This window comes from Oncorhynchus keta, chromosome 26 (genome assembly GCF_023373465.1).
Source record: "Oncorhynchus keta strain PuntledgeMale-10-30-2019 chromosome 26, Oket_V2, whole genome shotgun sequence".
Lineage (NCBI taxonomy): Eukaryota > Metazoa > Chordata > Actinopteri > Salmoniformes > Salmonidae > Oncorhynchus > Oncorhynchus keta.
In genome coordinates, this window is record NC_068446.1 from 10,080,312 (window position 1) to 10,107,809 (window position 27,498).

The 27,498-nt window shown below is 42.3% G+C and overlaps 1 protein-coding gene across 3 annotated transcripts in view; it reads right to left on the minus strand.

Annotated features, from left to right (window-relative positions):
• Positions 1-27,498, minus strand: part of LOC118358905 (WW domain-containing transcription regulator protein 1-like) — a 75,851-nt gene that overhangs the window by 6,700 nt on the left and 41,653 nt on the right. For 2 of the 3 annotated variants that reach the window (XM_035736911.2, XM_035736910.2), the window contains exons 2-3: positions 8,081-8,217; positions 2,322-2,435 (exon numbers count right to left, since the gene is read on the minus strand). In XM_035736911.2, coding sequence (XP_035592804.1) covers positions 2,322-2,435; positions 8,081-8,217 — 251 coding nt within the window. The remainder of the gene's footprint in view (positions 1-2,321; positions 2,436-8,080; positions 8,218-27,498) is intronic. The other variant, XM_035736912.2, reaches the window with a different exon arrangement.

Below are 27,498 nucleotides of genomic sequence, written 5' to 3' on the forward strand. Positions count from 1 at the left end.
ATTTTAAACAAGATATTTTGGCACGAAAAGATGCTCGACTATGCATATAATTGACAGCTTTGGAAAGAAAACACTGACGTTTCCAAAACTGCAAAGATCTTGTCTGTGAGTGCCACAGAACTAATGCTACAGGCGAAACCAAGATGAAACTTCAAACAGGAAGTGAGCCAGATTTGAGGCGCTGTGTTCCAATGTCTCCTTATATGGCTGTGAATGCGCCAGGAACGAGCCTACACTTTCTGTCGTTTCCCCAAGGTGTCTGCAGCATTGTGACGTATTTGTAGGCATATCATTGGAAGATTGACCATAAGAGACTACATTTGCCTGTTGTCCTCCGTCGAAATTGGTGCTTAATCTCCAGCTGCATGTATTTTCCCATGTGATTCAGAGGAGAAACAAAACTGCCACGAATGACTTATCATCGAATAGATATGTGAAAAACACCTTGAGGATTGATTCTAAACAACGTTTGCCATGTTTCTGTCGATATTATGGAGTTAATTTGGAAAAAAGTTGGGCGTTTTGATGACTGAATTCTCAGGGGTTTTCTCAGCCAAACGTGATGAACAAAACGTAGCGATTTCTCCTACACAAATAATATTTTTGGAAAAACTGAAGATTTGCTAACTGAGAGTCTTCCTCATTGAAAACATCCGAAGTTCTTCAAAGGTAAATGATTTTATTTGAATGCTTTTCTTGTTTTTGTGAAAATGTTGCCTGCTGAATGCTAGGCTTAATGCTAAGCTAGCTATCAATACTCTTACACAAATACTGGTTTTGCTATGGTTGAAAAGCATATTTTGAAAATCTGAGATGACAGTGTTGTTAAGAAAAGGCTAAGCTTGAGAGCCAATATATCTATTTCATTTCATTTGCGATTTTCATGAATAGTTAACGTTGCCTTATGGTAATGAGCTTGAGGCTATAATTACGATCCCGGATACGGGATTGCTCGTCGCAACAGGTTAACATCATATAAAAGGATATGTGGAAGTGACACTTGTAAGGATCGAGTTTTGTGTGTGTGTTTGCGTGTGTCTGTATGTGCATGCTTGCACGCGAGGATCAGGCAGGCCGGCAGCACTCACACACAGCCAGTCTTTGAGGACAGCCTCTTGTGCAACAGGACCCGTTTGGGCAGCTGGCTGGGGAATGAAAGACTAAAACTCTAAAGTAAATGCATTATTTTAAGGTCAGTGCCAACTAAAGATGAAGTGGACTATAAGTTAATGTTTTAACTTATTCAAAGAAATGTTCAAAATAATTTTTAACAGAGAAATTTAGTGTTGATATGTTCCTCTCCTGGATATGTTCCTAAACCAGTCCATACTCCAGGCAGAAAACAATTTCCATTTTAAAATCCAACACCAATTAACTCTCCTCTGTCAAAGAAAGCTTCTGTTTTGCCTCGTTGGTCTTACCTCATCCAGCTAGGGACCCGACAACATCCATCTAGGGACCCGACAACATCCATCTAGGGACCCGACAACATCCATCTAGGGACCCGACAACATCCATCTAGGGACCCGAAAACATCCATCTAGGGACCCGAAAACATCCATCTAGGGACCCGAAAACATCCATCTAGGGACCCGAAAACATCCATCTAGGGACCCGAAAACATCCATCTAGGGACCCGAAAACATCCATCTAGGGACCTGATAGTGCGGAGGTTATCCAGCGCACAGAGCTGGGTACTCTCCTGTTGCTCCCCCAGACACACACCTCATCGACACGCCAAATCATATACACACCTTGTCCACGCATAAACACATCTCCCACTATTTCACTCGCATCACTAACTAAAACACTGAGAAACTAAACAGACTATAGTTGAGATACAAGCACCCAAATGTGTACGTCAAATACACACACAAAAATCAATCAATCATCATGCAAGGATAGGAGAGCACTGTCAGGACAGGAAGTGACACAATCACATGTAGAAATCAGGAGAACCATTGGTCACTGGTGGGAGGGAGAGGCAATCATTTTTATTGGCTTGGCACCGTCTTTGGCTATTGGAATCAGACTTGGTATCCAGATAAACATGTGATTGGGTTTCTCAGGAAGATTTAGCCAACTCTAGTCCAAGCAAAGCATTCCTCTAGCTTCTCACAGGCAAAGCTCAGTCCCAGGAGGCAACAGGGGGCAAGGGGTCAATGGCCAGGTATGAGAGATCAAGGGGCATGGTTTGATTAGTTTAATGCTAGTAATTTTGGGGATGAAGGGGGTTGATTGGTTGGTTGGAGGTTTGAGCAAGTTGAAAAGGTAGCGATTTGGGGGATTTGCGGTCCACTTGCTGTCCAGAGGGTACTTACTGAGGCGAGCATCCACGCGCGGGTCGAGCCAAGACGTTCTGTGTGTTTTGTGGTCAATGAAGTAGGTTTCTCCACTAGGGTTTTCAGCCTGCTCCCAGCCATCAGGTAGCTCTCCTGTTCACAAGCAGCAGCAACACCACATCAGCCAGAGTACTTCACCTTTACCAAGCCTGACTGATGCAAGTTTCTTGTGACCAAATTTCATACCTTACAGTATATGTTCATTTGATTGGACAATAACACTTTTGGGGTATTTGAATTCTTTGGAGCTGAAACATACTGGTGAACAGTAATCTAACTAATTACAGTTTGACACATTTTCAATGTTTCTCCCCCAGTCACTCACCTTTTGTTTCATCAGGTGATTTGACTAAGAATACAGTCAAGGGGTTGAAGTGGAATGGAGTGGAGCAGAGCACTTTCTCACAAGTTTCACAATGAGTCAACATGTCTAACAGGGGAGATGAGCCTAGTCATGACTAGAGCTAAATCTGAAACTCACTGCGTTGCCATGGGAGATGAAATTCCACCGAATCTATTCTAGAACTACAGAGACAGTGGTCATGATCACCAACGTAGTAGTGGAGAGATGCCAGGTAGCTAACAGTATATTTCTAGTCGTTTCTTAGAATCAGGTGTTTTAGTGCTGGTCTGAAACAAAACCCTGCACACCTTCACCTCTCCAGAACCAGGATTGGCGATGATCACTCTAGATACCCGTACAAGAATCAAGCACTTCTCAGGGAGTAGACAGAATCTACAGTACGGGATCAAGACCTCTAACTGGCAACCATAGACCTGTGTGTTGTCTGTTAAAACCCCAAAGCAGAGTGTGCTAACATGTCCATCTGAGAGGAGAGAAGAAAACAAAAAGGGGTAGAACACAGCCATCAGGACGACAACAAAGACAAAGATAATTCCCCTTCAACAAAAGACTGGGGCGTCCGCAAGCATCGTTCCAGCAAGAGGGGGGGGTTCAAATCCAGTTCTGAGATTTGAACTTGTGAAAAGTTTCCATGGAAGATTTGCACAGAAGTTTGAAGTTGGGATTAGTCCTGATGCGCTTTAGGAACAGCCATCAGAGTTATTTTATAGTTATAGGTTTTAGAGAGTTTGTGTGTGTGTGTGTGTGACATCACTCCAATAGAGCAGTGGTAAAAACATCCCAGTGACGTTTGAACAAGTCGAACAGGGCGGTGTATATACAACTACTCAGGTTGAGCGACTCCATTCACACACACACACACACACACACACACACACACACACACACACACACACACACACACACACACACACACACACACACACACACACACACAATCCATTTCTGTCAGTCCTAAATTTCCTAGGTCTCTTGAAATTTTCCACTTGTTTGGCTCTCACTCTTTCTTGAGTTTACCCCTCCACTGCACACTCAGCCCATCCCTCTCAAACTGCAGACACCTTTTTTCCCCCCATGTCATCGACTCAAATGGCATAAAGCGCGCACACACACTGTGCTGAACGAGGCAGTGGTGATGTTCTGCAGGCTGAGCCAGGTGGCTGTGATATGGGTTCGCTAGGTCTATTATTAGGTGCGAGCTAGGCTAATGCCAACGTGAATGAGATTAACAAGTCAATGCCAATCTGTGTTATGAAGGAGCTGTCAGGCTCTGTCAGACTAAGTGGAGCATAAGAGGGTGGGGAGGGTTTCCTTATCTCACCTTCAACACAATAACATGCCTCTCTCGGGCAACACAGATCCTGGCTTTTGGTTGGTTCACACACATTCCTTTGGTGTTATTGTGGAAAGGGACTGCGCATGTTATTGTGGTAGTTCCCCAGGGTGAAAGACGTCATTGGTCAGAGTGATAAATGGGCAGTGCCTTGTGGCAGATATGTCAGCACATAGGCGTCAAGAGAAGTGGGATATCAGTGTGTTTTGGTAAGCTACTAACTCACGGTGGTTGGCCCAGTTGAGTGTGTCAGGGTTTAAGAGCGTGAATCGGGTTGCCGAGATTCACAGAGATATCCTGCCCAAAGCCACTACCGTTTCGCGGGATAAATAACTGCGAGAAACCAGTAAATTATTATAAATGAACTGTATGAACAGCATGATGTGAAATGGAACTGTTAAATGATATGCGAAGTCTAAAAATCGGTCTCATCTGTCCTGCTATGTGGACGATCAAGGCAACGTTCGGGGTGGGGACAGAACGCGCAGTTCACAGTGCATGCATCACCTCATCAGCCGGTAACTTTTGTCTTCTTCTTGTGACTGGTACATTTGCTGCAGCATAGCCTACTGTATGCTACAGTAATATTATAACCAATATATCTGAATGCTTGTCTAATTTAATCTCCATCTGGCTTTCGGGGGTCATACGCACTATACACACACCAGTACACATGGATTTTGTGGTAGTGGAGTATGGGCCTGAGGGCACACACTTACTGTGAATTCTGTAATTAATGTATTGTAATGTTTTTAAATCGTGTAATTGCCTTAATTCTGCTGGTCCTTGGAGCAGCTAATGGGATCCATAATTTATACAAATTAAATACCTTATTGTTTTTTTTGTGTGTGTGTGGGGGGGGTGACTTCATTAAAATTGCAGCTGCACTCGAATATTGTTGCTTTAAGTTATTACATACGCGAGCATGGTCTTTCTCTCACCGTCAATTCCATTCAAATTGTATCCAAAAAACGATACAGTATCGATACATCGATGTTGACGATACAGTATCGATATAGATATACTGTAGATAGATGTCCTAGCCTAGGTAATAAATTCAATGCAGCATTAGCCCTTATATTTAGCTAATTCATTATGGGGGTGGGTTCTACCAAGTTAACATATGGAATTGTTTTAAGGTGTTCGTACCATGGATCATTTAGCTATTTGATTTAGGAAGGTATAAAAAATACATGATTTGATAAAATTACTACTAAAGCCCATAGAAACACATTGAATAACACTTTCATAAATGGCAAAACAGTCAAAAAAATGTATAATAAGAAATACGTTTTTTATATAGGAGATAAGAAAGCTCAGGAAATATATTTTGGGGGACAAATATTTAACAATTTTTGTTGGCACAAAATTACTTCTATACTTCCATTCATTTTTTAAACAGGCACTAGGTTACCTTCAGACCAAGGTAAGAGGGATGCAAGCTTGCTGAAAGTTATATACAGCAGCCAAAAGAACCCACAAGGAAAGGAGAAGACATGCTATAGCACAGGGGTACTCAACTACCATTTGAAAAGGTCCAGTGACACAAATTTCCTAGGTGGCAAAGGTCCGGAGGGATATCGTCGTTTATCGGCGCTATGGTACAGCGTAGTAGGAAACATAGTAGTCTACGACTTAGGAAACATGTTATATAAAATGTACATTAAATACATTGAGACTAAGAACTTTAATTACTTTAATAACTCCTTTAGCATGTAAACGTGGAACATTGCTGAAGAACAAAAGTGGTTGCATAATTGTCTATAAACAAAGTGCACTCTGAACCATTGTACACGGTCCTTGAATTTACTTTTTACAATTATTATTATTATGAAATAAAGTGCATGTTTTCTGGAGAACAAAGGAGAGTTGAACAAAAATAATAATCTGAATGCACAGAATGTCACTGTGGGCCATGCAATATTCATGTATAAGTCACTCTGGGCCTTGCCGTCGCATCAATGGGAGAAATTAAACTTGGTCTCCCGCCAATACTTTGAATTTTGACACTGAGAATAACTCTGAGACACTGGTGCAGGTGTTCATTGGTGAGCCTGGTGCGGTATTTGTTTTTAATTAAGTTGATTGTGGAGAAGGCTGATTCACAGCTGTATGTGGAGCCAAACATGGTCAGGATGTATAATGCCAGTCTCATGAGAACAGGAAAAATCAGTTGCAGGCACCATCTTTCCCCAGAAAGTGACAGCGTCACAATCACCAGCCTGCTCCTTCAAAGACACATTTGCTTGCAGCTCAACATCATTTCAGTAATGTAACATCTACCCATCTGAAGATCTGGTTAGCTTCTTCTGACAACTTGATTGCAGTGTTATCTGATGAATCATCCACAGCTAATGAAATGCATGCTGCATTCTGAATGGCCTCATCAAGTTGTGAAGTTAAATCTTCAGCTAATGTTTCAGTTCTCTTCATTACAGTGGGATCTGGTTGATCTTTCCCTGAGCTCATCTTTTTGTTGACCTTCAAGGAAGGTGTCAGCAACTTCACACATGCATCCTTTTACCATTTCAGCATCTGGATTTTCTTGTGAGCGTTTTCCCAAAACCAAAGCTATCCGCAGTGGACACTCCATTGCACGCTGTTGGGCTGTCAGGGAATTGACAAGGACTTTGATGGACCACTCATATTGGGATTTGTGTTGGTTAATCTTGTTATCACCTCCGAGTTCAGGGGATTCATCTAATCAAATGTTCTATACCTGGTGTCATATTGGCGCTTAACATTGGCACTTTTCAGGAGAGTTATGGACTCGCTGCATATCAGGCACATTGGTTTTGTGCTAGTTGTGGGGAGAATGAATAAATACATTTCCGTCCACTCATCTTTGAATATACGGTTTTCAGAGTAAACTTCTTTTTTTTTTTTAACAAGCCATATTAACAAAGATACTGGTAACTAAGCTTCTTCTATGTGTGATATTAACAGTTGAACCGCACTTTATTTCTGCCTGCTTGTCCCAAGGTTCCGCAGAGGATTTTTGGATTGATGTGAAGCGGCCTCTTGTATTTGCATATAACCACTCGATTGTATTAGACGGGGCACTAATAGGTGGGCGTTGCTTCGAGAGAGCGCGAGAAAGAGGATGCTGAGAGGCCGGTTGATGTTTTTTTTAAAGCTGTCTAAATATATAAAATGTCAATCAATTTACAACAAAAAGCGATGTTGTCCGGTCCGGATTGACCCTTCTCTGGGTTCGGACCCAGACCACGGTCCGCCAGTTAAGTTTGGCTGCTATAGCAGCTATTTATTCAGACCCATAAACATTCAATCTTCGTGAAGAGAAGAAGCCGTATGCATCTTATTTTAGTCCTGTATTATTCAAGCATGTCATTACAATGAAGATAAGGACAACAAAACTGATTCAAATGTACCCGTTGAGGAAGGAATGAAGGTAATACACACGTCACACAACATGAGGGGAAATATTGTGAAAGGTGGGCTAACGAGTCAGCCTACTAATTATCGCCTTTTGAAATAGGCCTATTATATTTCAGAATGAAACTAATTCACTAGCCTATAACGAACTTTGTAGGCCGCATGTCCTGCACCAGGATTGCATGTTCTCTCCCAGCTTCATGGTTTGAATGAGGTGCGTAAATCCAGTCCATATAATACAGAATAATAAGATCCACATCCAAAAAGATTACAGGAGGCCGTTTTATTTATTTACCTAAGAGAGCATACAATCGATGAGCTTTCAGGTTAATCTGTTGTGCGTAATGTGCGGTGGCCTATAGCCTGTCAGAAGTACGCCTATTGAATAACAGCACAATCATTGGAGCTTTATGTAGGGCTCATCTGGCTTTAGGTGGCATCGGCCTTGAATTTTTATGCCGATCAAAGCTCTGATCAAAGCTCTGATCAAATCCAGACATTTGTGTATGTTTTAGAATTAAACTTCCAGTTTTGGTGGGAAATACCAGGTTACCCGGGAGAAAAGTGATTTATTCTCAGAGTGGAATATTTGTAAAATACCAGGAAAGTACTCAACCCTAGGGTGTGTGTGTGCGCGACACTAACCGAGGTTGGGCTGGGACAGGGCCATGTTGCGTTGCTGTGGGGTGGCGGAGGGTGGGGGAGCGTGGAGGCTCATCTGATTCATGGCGGCCGTCATGGTCTTACGAGGGTCATGCCAAGTAGTGATCTTTTCCACGTGACTACAGGGAGACAAAGAGAAGAGAACATCAGGTTAGACAGGAGAAAAAAACATGTCAGAGATGGTTTCCAGGGTAACAGTCTTCAATTCCTTCCTTTACTCGTCTCCCTTTCAGATTCCCTGTCCCACATCCACATAGAGGGGGGGAACAAAGACACACAGAATATAGCAATATCATATCGATTCTATGACTCCAAGTATGGCTTCTCAAAATAAAACAAAAAACATTAGCTGGTTCTAGTCAGTTGTACCTGCACCAAACCTCATATTTCTCCATCTCTAATTTGTTATCAATCTTCTTTTTAAATGGTGAACATACATGGTTTTCAGCACTTTTAATTCCATGACTGATCAAATTCATTTTCTCGCGGCACTCTCTTGTCCCTCTGCAGCAGCGCAATATGTTCGGAACACCGAATTGCAATGTATATGAGCTCACTGGCATTTCCCAGCCCTACACCCATAGCTAGCCTGGCGGTAGATAAGCTACTGTACACGATATTCCAGCCCCGCTACATTCTTCCATAGGACCACATAAGCAGCAGCAGGCCTAACAGGTGGTTAGTTACCGCAGCTCAGTGGCTCATACCTATCACTGATCATTATATCATCCGAGATTACGCAAGTTTCTGTTGGAATGACAACAGCCTTTAAAATCAGTTCCTACAGACCTGCCCTAATGCAAGTGTAATACACTACATGATCAAAAGTATGTGCACATCGAACATATGGAGTTGCTCTCTTTTGCTGCTATAACAGCCTCCACTCTTTTGGGAATGCTTTCCACCAGATGTTGGAACATTGGCAGCAAGTTCCCGCAGAATTCAGCCACAAGAGCATTAGTGAAGTCGGGCACTGATGTTTGGCGATTAGGCCTGGCTCGCAGTCTGCGTTCCAATTCATCCCAAAGTGGTTCGAAGGGGTTGAGGTCAGGTCTCTGTGCAGACCAGTCAAGTTCTTCCACACAGGTCTCGACAAACCATTTCTGTATGAACCTCGCTTTGTGCATGGGGACATTGTCATGCTGAGGGTAAGGGCCTTCCTCAAACTGTTGCCACAAAGTTGGAAGCACAGAAGATCTACAGATTCATATCTGTATTCCCAGTCATGTCATATCCATAGATTAGAGCCTAATGAATTGATTTAAATTTACTGATTTCCTAAAATGAACTGTTACTCAGTAAAGTCTTTGAAATTGTTGCTTTTATATTTTTGTTCAGTTGCAAATGATAACAGTTCCTCTCTCAATTAAGACCAAGACTCCTCTTTCGATAACCACCAAGCCTCGGTGTGAAATAACATTTTCATGCTCTTATCCCATATCGCTATAAGGTTTTGCGAACAGGCGTGCATGATGTAGTTTACCTGCTGCAAGTTACCTGCTGCATAACCGAGTTCCGCGCGCAGATCTTTTGCCACCATTTGCCACCAGTGTTTTCATTATAGCTCAGTGGGTGTATTATACAATGTGTCCATATGGCAGAGGGAGACACATTCATAACAAGAGTGCAGTTGCCTGCCTGCCATTCCGTGAGAGATTGTGTGCAAAAGCCAACCATTTGATCCCATGGAATCTGTTTTTTTTTTGTCAATATAGCCACGCAGCACACAGAACATACCCTGTGCAGTTTCATGCTTGGGAATTGGGAGATAGCGCAATATGTCCTCGTGAAGAACATCCGACATGTAGCGAGCAAGAGTCAATGCATGGGCATCTCGGCCCTCGCAGCTAACGTTCATTTGGAGAACATAAGGGGGGAGTTTTAGAATTTCCTCTTGATTGCTAAAAATAGCATCAATTTTTAGTTTCACGGTGTTATCTGACAAAAAGGTATTGATGTGAGTTTCTGTGCCTCAGCCTCCCCACACATTGTTTTCACATTATCAATTGCGGGCTGGTAAAACCAAAGTCTCTGCAATCGGTGTGGTTTCATAGCGTAGCGGGCTTAGCCATTCACCGTGGAATGATTGAAGTGCAAAGGTCAAGTGAGGCCCTTCCCATGATCTAAGGGTGCTCTTCTGGTTGAATTCTAACTTTTAGATTTGAATCATTTAAAATTGAGAGGTTAACCACATTCCAATGATTTGAGAGACAAAGACGACATTATAATATACATTTGTAGGTTTTTTTAACCAGGATTTTGGAAATTATCCTATCAGGCGACCCCTAGCTTGGAAAACACTGCTCTTCACATAGCTTCATTTCAGTTTGTGACTAAACAAGCAAACTATTAGAATTTTAGCAACCAGGAAATGGAAGAGCGATTTCTGCATATTGCACCTTGAAGACATTCATTACCTGTCGCTAGTTACATTGTCACTCACGAGATCAGCCAGGCTGGAACATGAAAGTACACGCAGGCACGCCAATATGCACACACAGGAAATGGTTGAGTTCCACAAAATGGAAGATAACATTGCGGATAAAGTTTGGAATGACAATTTCATGTGTACAGCATCTAAAAGACCTGCAATCACAATGCTGAGACCTTTGGGCGTTTCTGGAGCCTTTGTTCGTGTTTTTGGACACCCTGGAACTCCAGAATGACGCTCAGGATTTCAATCGCTGCAGAGGTAAGTTTGTCAAAACCCAGGGAAAATGTAAAAAATATATCTACACCATGCCATTTACATCAAAAATACAGATTAAGTTCCATTTTTTTTTATTCTCCTTCAAAATGTTCAAGACTAACCATTTCCCTTAGAGGGCAATAATGTTATATATATGTATCCATCTATTATACTGCCATCTCAGTGCGAGGGATGTCAAACTAGTTTGTTTAAAATACAAGGGCCAGGAAGGAGTCTTGACGGCACTGTCGCATCACTGCATCGGACACGAGACCTGATCATAGTCTCGCTCATTCCACATTTATATACACCCATAAATGCAGCACAAATTAACTGTTGCATGATGTGAAAAAGAACTGGAGTGTACTTAAGGTACCAGTCAAACATTTGGACACAAGGGTTTTTATTTCTACCCTGTAGATTAATACTGAGGACATGAAAATGATGAAATGACACATATGGAACCATGTAGTAACCAAAAAAAAAGTGTTAAACAAATCAAAATGTATTTTATATTTGAGATTCTTCAAATAGCCACCTTTTGCCTTGACAGATTTGCACACTCTTGGCATTCTCACAACGAGCATTATGAGGTAGTCACCTGAAATGCATTTAAATTAACAAGGTGTGCCTTGTTAAAAGTTCATTTGTGGAACGTCTTACCTTCTTAATGCATTTGAGCAAATCAGTTGTATTGTGACAAGGTAGGAGTGGTATACAGAAGGTAGCCCTATTTAGTAAAAAGACCAAGTACATATTATGGCAAGAACAGCTCAAATAAGCAAAGAGAAATGACAGAGAAATGACAGTCCATCATTACTTTAAGACCTGAAGGTCAGTCAATTCGGAAACATTTTAAGAACTTTGAAATTTTAAGTGCAGTCGTAAAGCCCATCAAGCGCTATGATGAAACTGGCTCTCATTAGGACCACCACAGGAAATAAAGACCCAGAGTTACCTCTGCTGCAGAGGATTGCAGCCCAAATAGCTGCTACACAGTTCAAGTAACAGACATCTCAACATCAACTGCTCAGATGACTGTGAATCAGGCCTTCATGGTCGAAATGATGCTAAGAAACCACTACTAAAGGACACCAATAAGAAGAGATGTATTGGGCCAAGAAACACAAGCAATGGACATTAGACAGGTGGAAATCTGTCCTTTAGTCTGAGGAGTCCAAATTTTAGATTTTTGGTTCCAACTGCTGTGTCTTTGAGACGCAGAGTAGGTGAACTGATGATCTCCGCATGTGTGGTTCCCACCGTGAAACATGGAGGTGGTGTGATGGTGCTTTGCTGGTGACACTGATTTATTTAGAATTCAAGGCACACTTCACCAGCATGGCTAACACTGCATTCTTCAGCGATACGCTATCCCATCTCGTTTGTGCTTAGTGGGACTAGCATTTGTTTTTCAACAGGACAATGACCCAACACACCTCCAGGCTGTGTAAAGGCTATTTGACCAAGGAGAGTGATGGAGTGCTGCATCAGATAACCTGGCCTCCACAATCACCCAACCTCAACCCAACTGAGATGGTTTGAGATGAGTTGGACCGTAGAGTGAAGGAAAAGCAGCCAACAAGTGCTCAGCGTATGTGGGAACTTTTGGAAAAGCATTCCAGGTGAAGCTGGTTGAGAGAATGCCAAGAGTGTGCAAAGCTGTAATCAAGGGAGGCTACTTTGAAGAATCTCAAATATAAAACATATTTTGATTTGTTTAACACTTTTGTTGATTACTACATGATTCCATCTATTTCATAATTTTGATGTCTTCACTATTATTCTACAATGTAGAAAATTGTTTTAAAAAATAAAGAAAAACCCTAGAATGTGTAGGTGTCCAAACTTTTGGCAGGTACTGTAGATACATACAATCAAGAGAATAACACTAAAAAGCTAGGTTTAATAAACTGTTTACAATGGACACTAAATAGTCAGTCAGAGTGGTGCGGTGTGAGGGCATAAAGGGCTTCCCACACCATGTTGTGACTCACAGAGGCACACTGGGAAGGTAAAAGCCACTTCCTGTTACTCTAACCCAGTCAGGAAGAATCCACTGTGGGGTTAGTCACCAGAAGCAACAGGGCCCCAAAAAAACAACACCGAGTTGAGATGTAGATTACCGGACATTGCTCTGTGATTTACTGCAACAGTGAGAAACATTTTGTTGAGTCAGTATAACTGTTTACTCTGAAAAAAAAAACGTGCTCAGAAGCCTTTGCTAATGTAGAGAGAATACCAACAGACATGCTTCCAAAAAGTGAAAGTGTATTTCAATATCAAACCTCAGCTGCAGACACTCCAGATGCTCCATCATAACACAGAGATGGAGGCTAAACACCAAACATGGTAATATAGGCCCTAATCTGGGTCAGGCTCTAAATGATTATTGTGGCCTGCAGCTCTAAGTAACCACAAGACTCCAGTAAGACAACCAGCTGCGGTGCCGAGTGTGTGTGTGTGTGTGTGTGTGTGTGTGTGTGTGTGTGTGTGTGTGTGTGTGTGAGAGAGAGACATCAGAGGAAAGGCTGATTAACGTTTTTAAGACTTGGGGCGGCAGAGCGTCGCTCTTCAGGGCAGATTTATGAAAGGTCTGTGGGAGAGTTGGATGAAGTTGCCTCTAGACACTGATCAAAGGTCAGTTTGTGTTTCCTCTAAATAGATAAGGGTAGAACTTGGAGAGGGTAAGCTTATCCCAGATCTGTGCCTGGGGTGGGGGTTGCCTGGTGGACGTCAGATCACCGCAGGGCCTCCGGCTGTGTGGAGTGGATGGGATTGACCCCTGAATTGAGGCCCATGCCCAAGCCTTTTAACTAGGTCTCACTCTGGAGGAGTTATTGTCATCTACTCATTGGTTTCCACATGGGTGATTGAAAGCTCTACAACGAGGAGAAATTAAAGTAAACAAACTATGTTTTTATCTGTGGATGAATTGTCAGAGTAGAGAACAGACAATTTTGTACGACTCAAAATTCTACAAAGATCAAGCAAAAAAAGGACCATATGCATTTCAGGTAAAATAAGAACCCAATGTTTATCTCCCAGGACAAATTAACTAGCAACATCAAGATAGATAAATGTCCATGAATGCTCCATGTGTTTTGACCTGTCCCCAAATGAATATAGTTGGTTCACAGTTGGTTTTGGTATTTTAACCTGTGAGTCATGAACGCGCCTGGGTGGGAATAGACAAAATCAACATGCGCACGATGGCGCACTCGCAGTGCCGGTTTCGTTAAGGTGTTAGTGGGAATATCTCACCAGGGGAGGAGCATCATCCTCAGTGAATTTGATAAAAATAGTAAAACAGTTAGTTATCCTTTATGGGATAAAACTATACAGAACATTATATATTCAGGCCACCAAATAATTGATTAAAACACACTGTTTTGCAATGAAGGTCTACAGTAACCTCAACAGCACTCTGTAGGGTAGCACTATGGTGTAGCCGGAGGATAGCTAGTTTCCGTCCTCCTCTGGTTACCTTTACATCAATACAAAAACCTGGAGGCTTGTGGTACTCACCCCCTTCCATAGACTTACACAGTAATTATTAGAACATCCGGAGGACCTCCAACACATCAGAGCTCTTAGGGGATAGACATTGTCCACCCAATCAAAGGATCAGAGAATTAATCTTGTACTGAAAGCACAAGCTACTTCTAGTTAGCACTAGAGTGCATAATATGTGGTGAGTAGTTGATTCAAAGAGAGAGAGAAGACAATAGTATAACAAATTAATTCAGAAAAAAAAATGGAGAAGCGACCGAGAAAGAGCTATCTAGATTTCATAATTTTTTTAAACTTTCACAGGCAGATAGCTAGTTTAGCCTACTCAAACACCTGGCTCAAACAGAGAGGGATGCTATGTTAGCTAGCTGGTTATGGCTATCCAACATTGGAACTGTTCTAAGTCAAGGAAAACGTTTGGTTTTATTAAACCGCTGCACAACTGTGTAACTGCTCAACTGCTTGCTGACTGTACACTGTACTGCATGTTTGTAGCGTGTTTACTCCAACCATGTTAGTTCTAGTAGCTATGTTGACTATGACGTTAGCTAATATGTAGGCTGTGTGTAGCGGTTATGATATGAAGGTTTGGCTTGGAAAGGTTTTTTCACCTGGTCACAGACAGCTGATGTGTTGTGCACTGAAGTCCACAAGTGAATGGAAAAGGTGAAAGTAGGAGAGCTCAATGAAAGGAATCATGCTGTTTGTATGTGGCTGCTATGAAAGCCAACTGTGTTTGTGTATGTATCAGGATTGTATTCATTCTGACGATTCGGTTGAAAAACATTTCTTAAAAAGGAAGCAAACAGAACGAAAGCCTGAATTTGTCTAATAGAAACTCTTGTTTGCAACTGTTGGACCAATGATTACACCCTAGATCAGCTAGATGCAGGCAAGACGGTATTGAATGTGTCAATGTGTGTAAACTTTCATTTAAAGGCTAGGATGTAGCAACCTCATGATGGGTACAGGGAACATTTGAATATGAAATCAAATATGAATGACAGTCATCCAATATGCTCTAATAGAAATAAGGCCACGCTCATTAAAAAAAAAAACTTTGTCCTCTCTCATCTTAAACAGCACCAACCACCACTGCTCCTCACCTCTGAACAGCAGTGGATCAGCTCTCTTTTCCCTTTTCTTTCAAAGCAGAAAGCAGGTGATCCTGTCCTCTTGCCAAGTTGAACCTGAAGATCCGGCATTAAAGCCATCACCAAGATGGCAGTGTCAGAATCAGGAAAACACATATACAGGGGCTTGCATAAGTCTGCAGGGGGCTGAGATGTTGGGTAGGCCTAGGGTGCTTCGTGTGGCGGTGTTTGGGAACGAGAAGCACATTGTTTACAGAGGAAATGGGAACAATGGCTGGAGCAAAGGTAAGGGACGGCCTTGCAGGCTGAAACAACAGTCCCCATCTGTTGCACGCCACCACACACAAACTATCCCACTGCACTGTCTCTAGCACACCTCATAACTCACAAGACTTCAGCATAAACAGTCTCTCCGTCCTCTTCTCCCCCTCGCCTCCCTGTTTACGCCAGCGCTCCACAGACCAACAGGGCCTTGTGTGTACATAACCTACTGAGGGGCTGGATCTACACCTAACAGCAACACACTATGGTACTCATCTTACCCATTCATTTGAAATTGACGCCTGCAATGCATTTGAATCTCTGCCTGCATAACAATGTTTGAGAATGTGAGGAAAGCCAGAGTGGTTAAGGGCTAAATCACAGCAGAAAAATGGCAGAGCTCACTATTTACTTTGGGAAAAGTGGGGCGGGGGGGGATCCTAGCTCATCTTCTGAGTACTGCTGTTGTTGTTGCTGAGTGTTGTCCTTTTGTGTTTCATACTTACGGTATGGGAGGGAGGACAGAATGGGGGACTTGAGAGGTGCTGGGTTGTCCCTCCGGCTGCCCCTCACATGCTGGAGAGCCAGCAGTGTCTCTATAAATACACTGCCTACGCGGCTGGCAAGCAGGCAGCTGCTGCTCACACACAGACACACACTTATTGTGCATTCATGGTACACACACACACACATTAGGCCATACAAGGCCAGTGATCCAAGTTATGTAAGTGATTAATGTGATGGCTCTATGATTGCCACCATGTAGTGTTATGGGAGGTGGGAGTACATATTGTAGGTGGTCTAACTGCTACATGGCTCAACATCAGACAGTTCAGACACTGTTAACAACTCAACCTGAGCTCAGGGAATTTGTCCGACTTGGAGCCATGGAGACATCAATAGACACCAGACATTGTTTTGTTCCCTCCACGACATTGCCAGACAGGCACTGTAACTACAGTGATACACACTGGGCAATATGGAGAGCCTTTAGATTTACACAGTTAGGCAAACTATCCTCCATACTGGTGCCAAATGGTTAATCAATCAGCACAATACCATTCTGATTCACATTCTCACTAGAATGTAACCAGTCTTAGAACATTTAATGTCAACATGGAACCGGAAACCCCAAAACATGGTTTACCATTGTTTCCTTGTGTAGGCGTTATCTAGGTCTCGTCTGGTGTTATGTTATGTGTACATGTTAATCCATCCGTTGCCTCTTACATGGACATGAACAAACCCACTGGTTCAGCAGGTTAAGCCTAAAAGCTGGCTTTTCTCTCAGTATACAACCAGAACCTGCTCTGATTGTTAGACAAGAAATTAGCAGAATATATGCCATTTAGCAGACGCTTTTATCCAAAGCGACTTACAGTCATGTGTGCATACATTCTACGTATGGGTGGTCCCGGGAATCGAACCCACTACCCTGGCGTTACAAGCGCCATGCTCTACCAACTGAGCTACAGAAGGACCTGAAGGCAGAGCAGCGAGCTTTACAGGCCTTCTCCATATCACATTCAACTTTCATTAAGCCAAAATACTAAAGTTTATCTATGGCTGCATGAACACAATAGCAGACTGAGTGCAGGGGTTATGATAAGAGACCCCTATGGGGCCTTGTTGAAGACCATGATAATGCAATGTACGGTAAAAATGGTGGAGAAATGGTTACAGTAGAAGTATATGTAAATATGGAGATTGGGTGGCAGCCTACATTATAGACCTATAGCTGAATTCTAAGGGCTGTTTTGTGTGAAACCACACTGGATTGTGTCTGATTGTGATGTTGTACGCTGATAAACCCAGAGGCACAGATTGTGCTGCTTTCTGAGATTCAGTGATAAGAGAAATACTGAGATGGACATACAAAAATGGTACAATAACTGCCCTGCCATAGAGACTGCACTACATCCTACACCCTCTCTATTATACAAGAACAGACACGGGACGACGGTTTAACACAAAATCAGATTTGGAGTTTAGGAAAGCGAATGGTTACAACACACACACACACACCCACACCCACACTGGTAAAACAATGTCCTATATCTAATTAAAGGTTGTCTGAATCACTGAACCACACCAGAAAGTGACCGGCCCTTGTTAGATTGAACAGCATTCCCGTTCCCTCCCTGTAACCTTAATCAGAGGCCGGGAAAAAAAAAAAGGAGAGGATTGCTTTCCCATTCTGCCCAGGCTCTAGAGCTCTGGTTACAAGGAGAATCCCCCAGGTCATCCATACAATGGAAACCCAACACTGACTGTAGAGGACTGGGTCTCTATGGGAATAGGAGTCTCTCTGTCTATCTATGGCTAAACACTGTATTTCAGGGGCTGAAGACTTGCCCAAACTATTAGGAAACCATAGAATTCTAACAAGAATAGCATTAGCTATAGGTCTATGGCAGTGTTTCCCAAACTCGATCCTGTGGACCCAAAGGTGTGCATGTTTGGGTTTTTGCCCAAGCACTATAGCAGATTAAAATTTGTTGATTATTTGAGTCAGCTGTGTAGTGCTAGGCCAAAAACCAAAATGTGCATTCCTTGGTGTCCCCTAGGCCAAAATAATCAGATCTTACGGTCGCTTTAATTCTCTGTAAGGTCTGGTCGGCAGGCTGCCATGATCAGGACACCGCGGAGCCGCTGGGAGATATGGCTTGGAAAACATACCTCGATCCAGAGATGGGAGAGTGCACTGTACTCTTAATTATCCCATTATCCAAAATGATACATTGAGAAGATATGAAATACTGAGTTTTTAATTAAACTGCAGTTTTTGTCAGCATGCTAGGCTAGCTAATGCTAAATCAACCCATTGGATTCAACAACACTTCCAGCAGCAACTCACCCCAATGCAAGACGTTGCATTTTCATGGAATCCAAAGGGCTGCTATAGCATTAGATGACAAAAACGGCATTTTAATTTGAAACCAGCAGTACTCCAATCTTCCGAGTCACCATTCTGGGATAATTAGGAGTACAGAGACACATTCCATCCCTGGATTTTCCCAGCCATATACCGCGCCGGACTCTGGTTGTCCACATTGTGGCATAGCACCGTTTCGAATAGAGAGAAGAAACTAACGAAAGTCACATTCTGGCTAGCGGTCCCCAGGACCAAGTTTGGGAAAAGCTGATCTCCGGGTTTCTAAGGGAAAACATCCACAGATAGATAGCCTTAATGGCATTCCATCAATTGGAGGGTTTCTTGAATTCCGACAACCCAAAAATGACAATGTCAGAAGGGCTCGGATTCAGAGTTCTCCGGGTTTGTTGTGGAATGTTACACTAGACAGCAGCTGGAAATCGTATTCAATTAAATTACAACAAAGAGGAGAGGAGTGGCAAGGGAGGAAGTGGAATGTAACTTGCTAATAATAGGCCTTCCCATTCGCCAGGCCTGCCTGCCAGCAGGGAAGAATAGCGCTAGCTGGCTTGACACAGGAAGAGACCAGACTGCCATTTTCCCTGAGACAAGTTAGGGCTAGCAGTGACTAGCCCCGACTGACCACAGTCAGAGATGCACAGTAGGTTAGCACAAAAAACCTCTGACGCTCTAGAGAATGACCAATATGGATTTTGTTTTAGGGCTGATGCCAAAACCTATTTTTGGGGGTCAAGATCGATATTTTAGGCCGATATTCAATATCATTACATTTGAAAATTTGGATGACAACATTTCCCAGAGACAGCCATGTCATTAATGCATCAATATGAAAATCAAATAATACATTTGACTTTGTTTGTACCAATCTAACTACGTGTCTAGAATGTCTTGACAAACTGGGTAAACTAAGATGGCATAGGCCTACTCTAAACACAGACGAAGGCATTTTCAATAGGAGTGTGTGCATGCATTGAGTCATTGGGTTTTCCTGGCTGATCAGTGGAGTCTATGGTGCTACAGATGACTAACAATCTGTTTGCCTTCCATATGCATTGAAGCATCACATTATGATGTTCTTCCAAACAGGCGTGACGTGCTGGAGTGATGCTTCAATGCAAATGTTGTTGACCATAGGCTCTGCTGATAGATTGAAAATATAAAATAACATCTATTCAATGCAAATGGTTCCAACGTAACGTCATGACTTGTGTTCACGGATGCTTATGAAACTAGTATATGTTGTAATTTTCCATGATCGGGATATTTTTTTTTTCTCTCCAGCTGTCACAACGCATCTCTAAACAACTCAGCTGCCAGGACGAAATTCGAAATAACTCAATTGGCTAGTTCAGCTATCTGTCAAGAAATGTGTGGGCTGTAACTAGGGCTGTGGCGGTGGTGAAATTCCGTCAGCCGGTCTCATGAAATCGCAGTCGGTCTCACAGTAAATTAACAAAAACACACTTAGCATCTCCTGGCTTCCACACATGATGCAGACCTTTGGAACATCTACATTTTAAAAAGTCTAATAAATCCATGTAATATAGCCTACACCTTGACAATAAATCCATGTAATATAGCCTACACCTTGACAATAAAACAGTTATTTATTTTAGACAAGTCTAAAGAAACATGATATGAAGAAAATGTAGTCTATTTCAGAACAGAATAGCATACTCTTGAGTTGTCCTTATGTTCGGTCCTGATGTGGCCATGCCAAATGGCTGTGTGCTAGACTAGTTCATTTAGCAGACAAGATTTCCTCAGAATTCCGTGGCATTATTTTATAGTATGAAGAATACAATTGAACAAAGCTGAATAAAATATAAATCTTTTCTCTAAATGATTTGAGGGAGTGCGCGCATGTGGCTATTCTGTGTTAAGAGGTTAACAAAGAAATAGGTACTCCTATATGCTCAATTTAGAGTTAATGTAACTTTAGTTGTTCTATACGTTTAGATTTGTAATACATTGTACGGCTGCATCATGCGACTAGTGATGATTTGAAAAAAGTTGCTTGAAGGCATGAGCTCTGCTTTGTTTTTTTGTGCAGGCTGTACACACTTGATTAGTCTCTCATTCACAATTTGACAAACACTTGATCACTTTTATTTAACCTTTAGACAGTTAAGAACAAATTCTTATTTTACAATGACGGCCTACACCAGCCAAATCTTCCCCTAACCCGAATGACGCTGGGCCAATTGTGTGCCGCCAAATGGGACATGGCCGTTTGTGAAACAGCACGGGATCGAACCAGGGTCTGTAGTAACGCCTCTACCACTGAGATGTAAGTGCCAAGTGCCACTCGGGAGCCCCCAATAATTCCTCGTCTTCACATATACTAAATAATATACACCATTGTTCAAAAGTTTAGGGTCACTTAGAAATGTGCTTGTTTTTGTCCATTAAAATCATATCAAATTGATCAGAAACACAGTGTAGACCTTGTTAATGTTGTAAATTACTATTGTAGCTGGAAATGGCAGAGTTTTTATGGAATCTGGCACGTTGTGTTAGCTAATGCATATTTATCATTTAAAAAAAAGGCTAATTGATCATTAGAAAACCCCGAGGCGCGTTCTGTCTGAATGACTCCAATCTGCCCATAGTTTGAGAAGTGAGAACACACACACGAGCGCTGATCTACAGATTTTTGGTCCATAAACATGCAGGAAGATTCTTTAGGGAGCTAACCCTATTGCAAACCTTTATTTAAGCATTTTAAAACACTTCCATCTTTCCCTATTACGACAATCATCTAATCTGACTATCAACTGTCGATTTACGGATACGATTGCAGCTGGTCAGATCAGCACACTAGTAAATAGCTAGCATTCCACCGCAAGGCTTTGTTGCCAAAAACAGTGCATGTTCAAAATGATAACTATCTAAGGGTAGCTAGCTATGTTAGCTATTAGATCCTATCTGATAGCTTAGCACCATGTTTACCAAGACAGCTAGCTAGCATAGTAGCTAATATAGCTAGCTAACACCACATAAAATGGTTAGTTATCGTAATATTTGCTAACCGGTCACATAGCTCACGTAGCTTTGCTATCTTGTTAGTGAATTAACTAAACAAATATTTGCAACAGGGGGAGTTTGAATTTGGTCACTGTCAATTCATCCATTTCTCAATAATGCACATTTCTGTTGGAGAACGAGCTAGCTTGCTGCTGCTGCTGATTTTCTCACCTAGACATTCCTCAACAATGTGCAGTGCTCGTAGCTCAGGCGGTGAGTGAAAGCTGTCATAGTAGCAGCTTAACTATGTACATGGACTATGGGCAAAGCCGATAGAGAAGGGCCGATAGCCAAGAATACAAAAGGCCAATATATCGGACAATTACAGTCGTTCTGTAGTTAGCACCAAATGTGATGAAAGAATGGTAATTTATGGTTAGTTGGGGCAGTTCTCTTATTGGAGCTTTGGTGCCAACATGGCGCCCGGGAGAATTCTACATCTCAAACAAAGTCTGCCAATGTTTGAAACAACAAATTAATGGGAGGAAAAGCCTTATGTTGGGCAGCAACAGTCATTTGTGTGTCAAGGTCAATATTATGGTGATATTAGTTGGAAATTATATCCATAAATATCATTGGTCGAGTGGAAAGTTTAACCAGTTCCCCCTAATCTGTGGCAAAGCACTATGGGTGGCTGCTCCTTGTTACTGCTGGGGACAACTGGTGGTTTGGGAGAGGTGAGAGGGGAAAGAGGGTTTGAGTGTGGAGGGGTAGGGGGCAAGTATAATGGCAGCTGTTGATGGGCCGTCTAACTATAGACCTGTAGCTGGCTAGGCTTGGTAGTGCATGGGCGCAAGACACACTCTCTCTCTCACACAAACACACCCCATGGAGGAAGGGGGACCAGACCTACCTTCACCTGAAAATAACAGTATTTAACTGTCCACCTACACACCCCTACCCTGTATAAACACTCATATATCATCACAACCTAAGAGAGCAAAGTTGCGACTTCAAGGCTGTTGAGTCAAGGTTCTAAAAGACAGACAGGCAGACAGACTGAGAGCCATCAAGAGCGAGAGAGGACCTTTGCTGGATGACAGATGGATGTCCTCAGAGAAGGCCAATTTGGTCTTTCAAACCTAATAATATGAATTACAGTGGTTTGTTTTCCACTAGGGCAGAGGACATCCAGACATGACAAGTTCTTCTGGTGATATGATCTCCCTGGTCAAAATCTGAAAGAAGTACAAGCAAAAAAAGTTCAGCTAAAATTATTCAAGTGATTTCAAAAGATATGTTGATAACTGCACTGTGATTTAAAATGTATGTTAATGACTCAATTTTGTTTAAAAGATATGTCACATGGCAGATTTTTGTTTACGAAAATGTCTGTCGCTTCCAATGTCCAAAATCACCACATCCCAAACCGCTACATCAACCCTTCCGCTCATTCTCGCCTTGACCAATCACAACAAAGATCAGAGCAGCATGGGTCTCCATGTTCCCTGGCTGTGGTTGATGTGATCCTGATTTATCCTGTACTGAACAGCAGGAGACAAACAACATTCAGACTGGTCTGGGACAGGCTTCATTAGGCCTTCATGTGCCAGGTCTGGCCCACATCCCAGTATGTTAAACCAGTAACCAGAACCCACACTGGAGTCCAACAACAGACAGACTGTGATTGAGGGCAGCGATACTGGATGTAAGAGTCTCTCTCTCTCTTTCCTACGCCTGTAGCGCGCACACACACACGCACAGCTTCCTCAAAGAACTCCATTAGAGGAGAGAACTCATGCATATCAAGAACGCTGCACTCGGGCGAAGGCCTGGGTCTATACAATTACCTCTGTATGTGTTAGTGTGAATGTTTTAAACGTTAACACGTTTAAATTAAATTGAGTCATTAACATTTCATTTTAAAATCACAGTGCAGTTATCAAAACGATCACTGATCATCATCATAAAAGGGAGAAGAAAAAAAATCAAGAAATAGGCCTACCTAGTTAGTAAGAGGGGATTTACATCTTTCAAATGATTTGCCACGGATATAAAGCGCTCTGCACCTCTGTCATCAACAGTTTAATTTTTTTTTTTTTTTAAGTGCTGGTTACAGAAATTATTGCAGTTGATAGGCAGCCATTATCAACGGTCTACTTTAGTTGAGGTAATTTGCTAAATGAAAGACAAAGCACCATTTGAGCCGTGACTCGCGCTAATGAAACAGGGGCATCTTTCATCCATATCACTGTTCACCTTTGTTTCTTTATTATGGGAGTTGACACTTAACAGCATTAGAAAGCAAAAATGATTCCCTTTTTAAACAGTATATACCCGCATTTGACGTGTTTTCAGCCCTGTTTTTTATTTGTGAGTTTATACTAGGTGGGCAGGCTTTTATTAAACATAAAACAAATAGTCCAACACTAGAGCCCTATGATTTCTGCAATGCGAAAAACGGACGGAATCGCAGAATTTGGTAATAAAAATGGAATCAACTGTAAAACGTGGAATATTGCAGAATGTTCCATAAACTTTTTTTTTTTTTATCATCAAAAGTAGGCCTAATTATTGTAGTAACCTAAATTATTTCATGATTGTAAAACTACAGACGAGTAGGCCGAGAGAAATAATTCAGTTTTTGATTGGGGTGTTTTGAGAGGGGGCGGGGGGGGGGATTCGTTCGTGGGACCATTACGTCACTTTGAGAAACGCGTCGAAGAGTCATCAATTTTTTTTTTTTTTTTTTTAAAGACCCCTAAATTCAGAGCAGAGCCATATCCAAAGGACTTATGAGTCAGGCGATAAGCTGTTTTGCAAATTCTGTCAACATACTATTGATTGGACCGTAAAAACACTTGTGATGACCACTTAAAGTCTAAATCCCATGTGAAGAACAAGGAAAAGCACCGTGTTAGCCAGAGCATGCCTCTTCAAAACGGCCATTCTAGTAATGCAAGAGCATCAGCAGATTCTAGAGGAGAATTTATTCAGGACTTTGTGGCTGTGCGCGCCGTGTCTGGGATCCCCTTAGAAAAGCTAAGAAAGCTACGGCCGTTTCTAGTGAAGCATTGCAAACAGGGAGGAGTGTTGGCCCAAAAATGAGAGCAGCCTTCAAACTCACCTGCCCCATGTGTTCGACCAACATATAACTGCCGTTCTACAACAGATCCATGGGAAGAAGTTTGCAGTGGTTGTTGACAAGACAACAGATCCATGGGAAGAAGTTTGCAGTGGTTGTTGACAAGACAACAGATCCATGGGAAGAAGTTTGCAGTGGTTGTTGACAAGACAACAGATCCAAGGGATTGCAGCGTCCTAAACATCGTCATTGGGGAGTTAACAGCCTATTAATATACCGCTGCAATAGCCTACATTTACATTCTGCAATGTGAATTGTCCACATGCAAATTGTGATATTCCAAACGACGAGCTATCGTGGTGAAATATAGCGGTGCATAATGTCAGCAGTTGTCTGCCTCTCAATCTAGCTAACTATCGCTGTATCTACATTGTTAAAACTTGGGGAAAAAAAGTGACAAAATAAGTGTTAGGTTAAAACGTAATTGAAGTTTTCCCTTGTCTTTCATTGCAGGTATTGAAAACCACCAGAACGTACTGGTTGTTGTCATTTTCATGGACAGAGTTCAACGTTTTCCCAAGCTATACTAGCCTCCCTCCACAGCAAATAACTGAACCTGAATGATGCCTGGGCAGTCATAGATAATATAATAATAATATATGCCATTTAGCCTTTTACTTACAGTCATGTGAAGGCATAACCCAAGGAGCGCCATGCTCTGAAAGGACAACAGTGTCCATGTAACCCGTCTCTGCCATGTCATCAATCTGGTGGGTGAGACCTGGCAACACTAGAAACACCTCTCTGAACTTGCAACACTTGTGAAATGGATGAGATCGGTCTCCTTCAAGAAGCCTGCCAGAAAGAGGAGATGGGTGAGCTGCCTTATTATGAAGGAGTGTGTGCAGGCCAAGGCTCCACCTGAAGCAGTGAGCTCCAGAGGAAATAGCTGGTTTGAGGCAGTGAAATACTATGCTGAGCATGTTCATCTGTACAGAGAGTTTTGGTTGGCAGAAAAGTCAACATCCCAGGCAGTCGAACATTCTCAGCCAGCTGGAAACAGAGGTGGTGCAGGCCCTCACTGTTACACTAACCTTCATCTCGGAGGGCTGCTCTAAACTGATGACAGCTCTGTCAATCCTGGAAGGAACCCACCGTCCCACAACAGTGTCTGCATACAGTGTCATGGAGGATCTGGGCTCTTACCAAATGAATGGAACAGCAAAAACACGTGGGTGTGGTGCCAAGACAGATGAGCTATTGAGAAAGATTGAGATTGGAGAGAGAAGGGGAGGTGCTTGACCATCTCCATGATGCATTCCACTTGGCCTTCAAAGCTGTCCAAGCACTGGGACACCCATCCAGCCAGAGGTCTACAGGCTGGCTAGGGTGTTTGATCCTAGGCAGGCTCCAGCCATGGAAAAGCAGATTAAATGCAACGTTTAGTTGTTGTTTTTTACATAAGTATAACTCTAGGTTTTGCCTATTGCTTGCTGCATTGTTGCCTAGATTCTTGCATGACTTTTTCCCCCATTTATAATCAAAACACTTAGTAGAACTCCGTATTGAAGTAATTTCTGTAGGCCTAATGGGACCTTGGTTGCGTAGCACGTGTGTGTAGAGGGAGCTGTCAGATTCTAAACTTAGTGAGAGACACGTAGGGAAAAGAGAATGTCGGGAAAATAACTTATCACTTGGCTAGGTGCCTTTGTTGTGAGTCGCTAATGCACATAAGATATGGAAGGAACACTAGAGTCAACGTGAATTAACAGTTGCCTTTAGGACAACATTTCACCTGCACAAAGCAGATTCCAGATGCCTGAAGCCTGTTGCACGCTTTCCAGCTGAAACAGTTTGTGCATATATTGGTGAAGACATTTTGTGATGTTTTTGTTCGTTTTAGTGTTTGGCAGGTTTTGTTTTTTCCTTCAGCTGTTCGAACCCATAAAAGGATTGAGGCAAGTCGAAGTTTGGTAGCCGAAGTCTTCACCTTCCGTCAGTGATTGGTCAATAGTACTACTAACACCTTCCTAATTGTGTCTTACAGATCCTTCTTTAACCCGTCTCCCCCCCTTAATCTACACTGACTGAAGTGGATTTAACAAGTGACATGAATAAGGGATCCTTCTGTAGCTCAGTTGGTAGAGCATGGCGCTTGTAACGCCAGGGTAGTGGGTTCGATTCCCGGGACCACCCATACGTAGAATGTATGCACACATGACTGTAAGTCGCTTTGGATAAAAGCGTCAGCTAAATGGCATATATTATTATTATTATTATTATTATTATCCTACCTTTCACCTGGAAACACCTGGCCAGAAGCGGGCAACTGAACAGTGTCCTGTCTATACTCGGTTTGTTGTTTTTATTAAATAGTTTTTAATTAAATCCTTTTTAAAAATCATAGCTAAAGTTAGTATTGCTACGGATTCCGCAATGTGGTCAGCCTTTACAGCTGGGACCACAATTGTGTGTCCCGGATTCCTGTTTAGTACCAGTTAGCTGCTAGCCCACTGGTGGTTTTACCCACGGCTGGGTGGGTCAGGTGCGAGATGTTTTAGAGACTGACAAGGTCTGGTAGTGCTCCAATTCTCCTTGTCAGAATAAGCAACAGAGGACATAGAAAGCATATCAACTCCTGTAGAAATGGCACAATGGTTATTGTGTGTAACCTAATTTCTGTTCTTTTAACTCAGTCTCTGAGTTTATACAAACTGTAGATTAGAGACGGTCAGAAAACATTGTTGTAATGTTAATAATTTGGTTGTTATTCCCATTGGTTACCTTGAGGCAGATGCTCCAGGGGCAGAATGGCCCACACTCATGGAATATGGAGGTTTTACTAGTGATTGCTCTTTCTCGTGAATTACATCATTACTGAGCGCAAAGTTGATT